The sequence below is a fragment of the Colobus angolensis genome, unplaced genomic scaffold, assembly GCF_000951035.1.
Source record: "Colobus angolensis palliatus isolate OR3802 unplaced genomic scaffold, Cang.pa_1.0 Scaffold228, whole genome shotgun sequence".
Classification (NCBI taxonomy): Eukaryota; Metazoa; Chordata; class Mammalia; order Primates; family Cercopithecidae; genus Colobus; species Colobus angolensis.
Genome location: NW_012115466.1, coordinates 4035148 through 4044755, shown reverse-complemented (window position 1 = coordinate 4044755; position 9608 = coordinate 4035148). Strand labels below are relative to the sequence as shown.

General features: G+C 34.3%; 1 protein-coding gene across 2 annotated transcripts in view; it reads left to right on the top strand.

Annotated features, from left to right (window-relative positions):
* NLGN1 (neuroligin 1) overlaps positions 1-9131 on the top strand; it is a 909691-nt gene extending 900560 nt beyond the window's left edge. The window contains exons 4-6 of one of the 2 annotated variants that reach the window (XM_011944140.1): positions 1044-1256; positions 4659-5448; positions 6264-9131. In XM_011944140.1, coding sequence (XP_011799530.1) covers positions 1044-1256; positions 4659-5448; positions 6264-7086 — 1826 coding nt within the window. In that variant the 3' untranslated portion in view covers positions 7087-9131. The remainder of the gene's footprint in view (positions 1-1043; positions 1257-4658; positions 5449-6263) is intronic. The other variant, XM_011944139.1, reaches the window with a different exon arrangement.
* Positions 9132-9608: the final 477 nt, after the last annotated feature.

Sequence of the window (9608 nt, the reverse complement as noted above, 5' to 3'; positions counted from 1 at the left end):
GCAAAAATATGTTAGAGAATAGATGTTTATTTTACAAGTTATAATAAACACACTATAAAAGCTATTAGGTCAGCTAAATGAGTGAATATGTTTAAGGTATTGCTAAGTAATATGTTTGACTCTCCCTTCTACAATTTTCATATGTAAAACAGTTACTCAGATCTTAATGCCACAGTATTTTTTCTATCCGTCTTCTTTTTTTCAATTGCCTTTGCCATTCTGTCAGTTCAGATCCTTAAACTCTCTCCCCTCCCTCCGTTTTCTCTCCCACTCATTTTCACATTCACCTCATTTTACACTCATTTTCAGATTTACTACAAAGCAGAGCTTTGAGCATTCCAGAAATATATGTCTGAACTTTTCAAAAACCTTCAATTATTCTACACCATTTGCTAATTGAGTACCTCCCCTCAGTTTGGCATTTAAAGTAGTCCTAACCGTGTCCTCAAGTCATCTCTGGCACAGTAATTCTTTCTTAATCATTGATCATCATTGATAAAAATGTACATATTCATATACATGCAGAGTTCTGTATAATTTTATGGAGTTGACCAAATCTTTCTCTACAAGTCTTAGAGAAATACCCGCCTGCTCTACACATTTCCATCCTGCTACTCTGCCACACATGCCTAACATTTCAACCACGTTTGATGACAAGCAACTTGAGGACAGACATGGTGTTTTCTGCAAAACGCACATTCACATAAGCCCCATGATACTATCCAAATGTCTCCACTGAGTAACTTGGCCCCTGGAATGTCTTTCCTCAGGTTTTCAGAATGTTTGCATTCCCTTTATCTGTCCCTGTTATCTGTTACCTGGATAAGTTGGGAGGCATTTGGGGAAGATAAATGTCTTGTTTCAGATTTCAGTCACTGCTATTCTTGCTAAAGTAAATTCTTTTATTATGGTGGGAAATAATCTTTACTAGTGAACTTGGATTGTCCTTACCTTGATTAATATAGGCTTCATTTGTATTTAAATTTGATGTCTGTTTGGTTCATGTCAGCTCAAAAGGTGTTTTTCAAATTTATATTTTTCAGGTTTCTTGAGTACAGGGGATCAGGCTGCAAAGGGGAACTATGGACTCCTTGATCTCATACAAGCTTTAAGATGGACTAGTGAAAACATTGGATTCTTTGGTGGTGACCCCTTAAGAATCACTGTTTTTGGATCTGGTGCTGGGGGTTCATGTGTCAATCTGCTGACTTTATCCCATTATTCTGAAGGTAACCGTTGGAGCAATTCAACCAAAGGTATTATGCAGGTTGCAAATTTTGACAATTTTGGTGTCTGCATGCCACCACCATCAATAGTATGTGATGCTCTGTATATTTCTCTGTTCAAACTGAGTGTTAGGTTGAACTCAATATCTGTTTAAAGCTTTGTTTCTTCAGCTTTTCTGTGCATGTTTAAATTTTTGTCAAACTCTTTTTTTTGTCTCCTGTGGAGCTTGGTAAGGATGCCCTTTCAAGCACACTTCAGAATAGTTAGCATTACAGTTACTCTTCTTTCCTTTAAAGGGTGATTTGAGGAAAAAATCAGACAAAGACATTCTACAGTTCTGTCATCTTTGTTTATTCAGTGATCAAAATCAAAGATGAGACTTTTTAAATGCAGAGATTGTATATCATCTATTTTCAAGACAATAGACATTTTAAACCCTTTATTAGTATGAAGCTAACGAAGCAGTCGTAAGCTAGTTTGTCTGAAAACATGTGATTTCGCTTGTTGTCTGAGTACAGAATGGACTGTTGATTATTTTGCATGCATGATCCAAAATTGTCAAAGCATCAAGGTCACTGGTAGAGCTTTTGATTAAAAAGAAAAATACATTTGATTCAGTGTTTTTTCTATTTTTAACTCCAAAAGCATTATTTTCCTCCCTAAACTTGGCAAGGCAGCATGGAGTACTGAGGCTGCTGAAATCCATGAAATATTTTTCTCGTTTCCATCTTCTGGCTTTGACATATTTTTTCCAAAGTGCCTGTGCAAGGCTTGTCATGTTATTCTTTATGAATTTCATCTCCATTTTACCATGCATAGAATCACCCATTCCGACTGCATTATTAATTTGAAATTTCACAAGAACAGAAGAGTATTGCTGGAGAAATTTGCAAAGCAAATACTTTTTCTGCACTATTTATGTATAATAGAGAGGAAGACAGAGAATATATAAAAACGTAGACCATCTTTTAATTTCTGATCTTTTATTGTCATTTTATATCCAAGAAGAAAGTATATACTGTCAAATATAATTCATGAAGGATCTTAATTTGTAAGGTTGAGTTTTGCGATAGGAGCACCAGACATATGGTATTTGTTTTTGGTATATAAAACACATGAGTGTTGAATTTCAAAAGAATAGCCAGTCCTTAAATGAATCTCTATATTTGGAGAATCATACATAGACTCAATTTATTAACACAGTTTATATAAGATTTCATTTATATTAGTACAATTCTGATTCAAGACAACAAAATAACATAGATGAACATTTCCAAGAGAGATTTCATCTGTAAAGAAATGGCTTCTTTTGAAATAATAAATTTAGTATTTTTTAATTAAACAGATTAGACTGTTCTAACCTCAGTATTTTTCCTAATGCCACTATGTAGCTAGAGCAACACTAAGCCACCTATATACAGATTAGATTGTTCTAATCTCAGTATTTTTCCTAATGCCACTATGTGACTAAAGCAACACTAAGCCACCTATATAGGTTTCTCAGGGCCACTTGATCAAAAATTGACATGAAAGCCACCTTTAGCTAGTATAAAACTAGCATTGGTTTAAGAGATGAGTCAGTTAGTTCATCAGCTAACACTGCTAGTCATCAGCTGATGGTGTGGTAAACAGTGGGAAATGGTTATGCAAACTGTTGAAAATACAACATTTTATTATACACTTCAGGGAAATCTGTCTCTCTCTGGAAAAAGACATGAACTTAGGTTTGGCCTAAACCTATCTCCAGACTGAGCTGCCTGATTTTATCAAGAGATGCTCAAAAAAATCTCTTGAAATCATCAAGCTGATTCTGCCTCCAATGTATATGTAAACTTTAAAGGCAATAAACCCCACAAAAGGCTGCACCAATGCTCAGGCCTGGATATACCATGAGTAAACCCCATCTTGCATCCACACAAGAAGCACTTTCACTAATGATAAAACATATGGTGTTCCCAATACCATCTAGGTGGTATATTTTAGGATATATTGAACATGATGTGCCTTTCCTTCTAAATCTTTTTTAGTATATTTAGTTAATGTTGAGTCCCTGAAATGGGAAAGAATATTATAGAAATCATCAGGTCTATTTTAGTTATATAATTTTTATTTATTAAAATATTTTCCTGAGCAACTGTTAATAAACAGCTACATAATTTTTAAAATTATCTGCATTTCTATCATTTGCTCTAGCATATTTTGTCCTAGTAAACTAAAAAATGTTTATAAAGATGTCAGAAAACCAAAACAAAGGTATATTAATACTGTTAGATTTTTAAAATATCTTTAGAATTATATGGGAACATGTTACAGACATGTTGAATGTATAGGCATGTTAGGTTAAAAAAATCTAAAACTTTCCTTCTAATTCAGACAGCGCTTCAACACCTTTGTGAAAAGAGTTTTTATCTCATTAACACATATGAACAATTAAGCATGTTTTTAAATAACTGAAGCACAAAGCTGTATTTGGAAATTGATGATAAATTTAAATATTTAAAAGCAAATAGATAAACTATATTTTTAAAACAGGAATTTTATCAGAAAAATATCTTAATGAGAAGATAAAGTGCGTTTGTAAATTTTAATGACATGCAGCACTTAAACTGCATACGGAGCCATCATTTACAATTCTTAAATGCAATTAAGTAAAAAGCAGTGGACCATGTGCTTTTCATCTTTTATGATAAAAATAGTAGTGTACATTCAACAGTGGCAAAAGTTAAATCACACCACACTAAATCTGTCTGCTGATGGTTTTTTCTTTAGCCTAGTAAAAACACTTCAAATGTTATGTCTTCTTCTGAAAGATGAATATTCAGCATACTATGTCTGACATGAAGATTAGAAAGAGTACGTCTAAAGTAATATTCTGTTTTGTGTGAATTCGGGGCCAACCCCAGGGTATAAACAAACAGCCAGCCCCAGTCATTGTATGAGTCTTCAAGAATTCTTTTTCAAATAACATCTGGTTAAAACAAATATATAGAACTATTTTGAAGGAAGATAGACACAGCCAAGCTAGAGGAAATATTCCAAACAGACAACGTAGAGTCTGTTGAGGACTTGAATAGGAGAAGATTGGCCCCATCTGGTTAATGTCGATGATAAATATTTACACACTCATTGAAGAACATATTTGGGACTTTGTACCACTACATCTTCTCCTTTTCTTCTTGCCTGCTACCTCTTTGAGGTTTCTTGATCCCTAAAGCAGGTGCCACTCAAAGCAGAAGAATTAGATCCACCTCTCTAATGCACTATACCCTGCAGTTGGCTTTGTGTAATTCCCTTAAGCAAAAATGTCTCTATCTCCCTGTTTCTTGAGTTGTATCTGGGTTTTTATATACATGTCTAAAATATCAGATGTTACTGTTTTACCACAACGTTACTCAAAGATCGTCTAAAATTCTTTGTTGATTTTCCCATAGGACTTTTTCAACGAGCAATAGCTCAAAGTGGAACAGCCCTTTCCAGCTGGGCTGTTAGTTTTCAACCTGCAAAATATGCTAGAATGTTGGCCACAAAAGTTGGTTGCAATGTTTCAGATACAGTAGAGTTAGTGGAATGCCTACAGAAGAAGCCTTACAAAGAACTTGTTGACCAAGATATTCAACCAGCTCGATACCACATAGCCTTTGGACCTGTGATTGATGGTGATGTAATACCAGATGACCCTCAGATATTGATGGAGCAAGGAGAGTTTCTCAACTACGATATAATGTTAGGAGTGAACCAAGGGGAAGGGTTAAAATTTGTTGAAAATATAGTAGATAGCGATGATGGTATATCAGCTAGTGATTTTGACTTTGCTGTTTCAAATTTTGTTGATAATTTATATGGATATCCTGAAGGCAAAGATGTTTTGAGAGAAACCATTAAGTTCATGTATACTGACTGGGCTGACCGTCATAACCCTGAAACCAGAAGAAAGACATTATTGGCTTTGTTTACGGACCATCAGTGGGTGGCACCAGCTGTAGCCACAGCAGATCTTCACTCAAACTTTGGTTCACCTACGTACTTCTATGCCTTTTACCATCATTGCCAAACAGATCAGGTTCCAGCTTGGGCTGATGCAGCCCACGGAGACGAGGTTCCCTATGTACTGGGAATCCCCATGATTGGTCCTACAGAGTTATTTCCTTGCAATTTCTCCAAAAATGATGTGATGCTGAGTGCAGTTGTAATGACATACTGGACAAATTTTGCTAAAACTGGGTATGTACCTAAGGAATGAAGTTTATTTTTAGTAAAAATATTATTTTAATCATTTTAAAATAATAGATATTTATGCCCAGATAATTTCATATTGGATTAATACCTGCAATATATTACAATCCTTTATTCAAAATTAATTCTACATTATGGCATTGTTTTAAGTCATTGCTTTATTATTTCTGGTGTTTTAGAAGCTTGTTAAGAAAGTACATATCTCGATTGCATTACTTAATTACATTTGCTTTTGGTTTTTGAATTATACAAGACTTACTATTGTTCAGCAGTACAAAATATTATTTTATAGTGCTTTGTAATTCACAACACTCTTTCATCCTTCCAACTACCTTTCTGAATCTGACAGATCAGGTACTATTAATCCCACTTTACAAAGAAGAGACCTGAGGCTCTGGGAGTGTCATAGAGATGGTCACATGTCTGGTATATAGCAGAACCTAGTCTCAATCCTTTATCTACTAATTTAAAATCAAAAATCCTTTCCACTATTCCATGTCATCTCTGCTACTTTGCCTATGAGACAACTCATACGTATGTGAGTATTTAAATAATTCTTTAAAATCTTTGGATAGATAGTAGCCAATCTCAGGATAGGCAGAGAGAACAAGAATGTGAGACTTATTGCCTTACATTATTACCCATCGAACAATCTGCCTGCTAGGAGATTTGTATTTCTAAATTGACCCAAGTTAATTTAAAAAACAATCTAAAGCATTGCTGAGTCATCTCTTTAATTATTATATGTTAAAGTAGTGTGATTTTAAGTAAAAAACAAAATAACTTTATCTTTTCCTTTTTAGTGACCCAAATCAACCAGTCCCTCAAGACACAAAATTCATTCATACCAAACCCAACCGTTTTGAAGAAGTAGCATGGACCAGATATTCCCAGAAAGACCAACTTTATCTCCATATTGGATTAAAACCAAGAGTTAAAGAACATTACAGAGCCAATAAGGTGAACCTCTGGTTGGAGTTGGTACCTCATCTGCATAATCTCAATGACATTTCTCAGTATACCTCTACAACAACTAAAGTGCCATCAACTGACATCACTTTCAGACCTACGAGAAAAAATTCTGTACCTGTCACGTCAGCCTTTCCCACTGCCAAGCAGGATGATCCCAAACAACAACCAAGTCCATTTTCAGTGGATCAAAGGGACTACTCAACAGAGCTGAGTGTCACTATTGCAGTTGGAGCATCACTGCTGTTTCTGAACATCTTGGCCTTTGCAGCCCTATACTACAAAAAGGATAAGAGGAGACATGATGTTCACAGGAGATGCAGCCCTCAGCGCACTACTACCAATGATCTAACCCATGCACAAGAAGAGGAAATCATGTCCCTCCAAATGAAGCACACTGATTTGGATCATGAATGTGAGTCCATCCATCCACATGAGGTGGTTCTTCGGACCGCCTGTCCCCCAGATTACACACTAGCTATGAGGAGGTCACCTGATGATGTTCCCTTAATGACACCCAACACCATTACAATGATTCCCAACACTATACCAGGGATTCAGCCCTTACACACATTCAACACATTTACTGGAGGACAGAACAATACTCTGCCCCATCCCCATCCCCACCCCCATTCACATTCAACAACCAGGGTATAGCCAGATAACAGAAACAAACTATTTTTTTGATGGATTGCAGTAAACGATTACTGAAGATTCCTTGGCTTTCAACCTACAAGACTTACTATTTAAATAAGGAGGAATGTTATGTGAATATACATATCAAGAACTTTGGGGGTTTTGAAAAAAATGAATTGTGTATATACAAATCAACTTTAGAAACAAATTTCAATTGCTTGAAGCAATTGTGCCGAATGATACTTTTTCATTCACATTCAAGAATTAATTTTTTGAAGATTTAAGTTACATAATGGAATTAGGCATGTGGAACACCAAACAGGAAAGAACTATGTCTGAAATATAAAAAAATAAAAATAAAAAAACAACTATGAATATGCACAAGGGACACACCAATGGAATGTCAGATAATTTTCACCAGTTTTTATTTGGAGCCGTTATATTGTGTAGACCATATTTACATATTTGGATAAGTACACAAAGCGTCAATGCTGTTAATGGCCTTAGCAAAGGCTCATGCTGAAATTTGCCAGTAAAATAAAGAAATTTAAAGACTGGCAGGTACAACATTATCACATAAGTGCTGTCAGTATAAAGTTGTGGGGATAAAGGAAACTGGATATTTTTAGCACGATGTGCATGATAATTTATATGCTTGGTGGCTGTGCTGCTGATTAAGCCGTAATTAAAATTTTTCTCATCCCATTGGAGTTTTTAATAGAAGCTTCCTCCATCAATTGGCAGAACCTAAAGATTTTAAGGGGCAAAAGTAATTACAATAAAATAATTCACAGTAGTTTCAATATAGAAGGAATTAGTTATTAAAGGTATTTGAAGAAACTATAGGTATAGTGGTGAATACTCGCTGATATGAATCCCAGAAAAAAAATTCCCTGTTTTTAATGTTCTTTTCATTCCCATCTAGATAATTTATAGAACTATAACCCTAATTGGACATGTGGTACAGGATCTATAAGTTGCTGTGTTTTTTTGTTACTCTGTATTTTGTTCCTTTTGGTAAGGTGAAGTGTGTCCAAAGAGTTACTTGCAACAGTCTTTCATGACATGAGGATGCCCCAGTATTAACACTCTGATTATAGTTCTGAGTTCATTGATTTACTCATGCTGCATGACAAAACGTTTACTAATAACAATTCATTATAAAGTTATGTCCCTCTTTACATCACTTATCTTTCTCACTGAGGTTCCTTCACCGGAATTTACTCACGCAATCTCAGTAGAGTACAACGTAGATACAGAACCTAGGAGAGTCAATACCTGGAGGATTTTAGTCTTACACATATGTGTGATTTTAAATGAATATTCTCAGATCACAGGAAACTCTTCATCCCCCTGTTGTTTACCAGTAACAGTATATCACAGACCTTTCCAAATGTTTGTATATGTAATCAGATGTACATTTATATTTAAAAAAAAAATGAGATGGACTTAAAGAGCACATCCTGATAAATACTTTCTCTCTTACCTGTACTATATTTCTATTAGACTAAAGTTATGTGATTTTTTTTTTACATTTTTTCAGATGACTAGCAATTTTGATAGTTTATAAGATAATGCAAAGAACTTTCTCTGACAAACTAACTGCAGTAACAGAAACCTTTCTTTTCAGTTACTCTTTTTCAAGAATGAAAGATTATTATACAAAAAAATTGTATACTACTTGATGGAACCAACTTTGTACATCTTGGCCATGTCACTGGTCATTGTGTGAAATAAAGATAATCTGGATAATGACTATTAGTCCAATGCTAAGAAACATGATCTTTGCTCATTAAAGAGCTAAAATGTTTATTGCTGTTTTGTCTTTCTTTTTTCTAAAAAAAAAAAAAAAAAGAAGAAAAAGAAAAAAAGGAAAAGAAAAACAAAGAAACATGACTGTCTCAAAGAGTAATTTTTCTAGATTAGACCAGTCGGGTTTTTGAAGACATATAGATAACTTCCACAGAAAACACAAACATGTATTTAAAGGCAAGTCTCATCTAAGATGAAAATCATAAAACTTTAATGTTATGAATTTAAAAGCTCCAGAAATTCATGAAAAAAAAGAAAGATTAGCTTTGTATTGTTAAATATCTCTTAGGCACAGATGTTGTAGAAATAAAGTGTCAATTGTTTTCAGTTAGAAACATAAGTTCCACTTCTGGTCATCAAGGAAAAGGTCTATTGAAAAGAAATTTGCAATATTTCATGGAATACAAATAACTAGGATCATAAAATGGGAGTGATTAAACTACCATAAAGTAATGAATAGAAAGTTGCCATGCTAAGAGAATGTCAACGTGCTGAGCAAGATATTAAACTGACACTAACAGATAAAAATCTATTTCAAGGAATTTATTTGATTATAATTCCCCTCCCAATTATTATCTATCAATGAAATGTACATATTTCTCCATAATTAAAAAAAAAAAAACTCTGTTAGAAGCAAAAGTCTTCAAAATCCAGAGTGATCTACATGCAGTTTTTGACTGAGGTGGTTATGCTTTTAAACTGTGAACTGCCAGTGTACACAAATAGAAAGA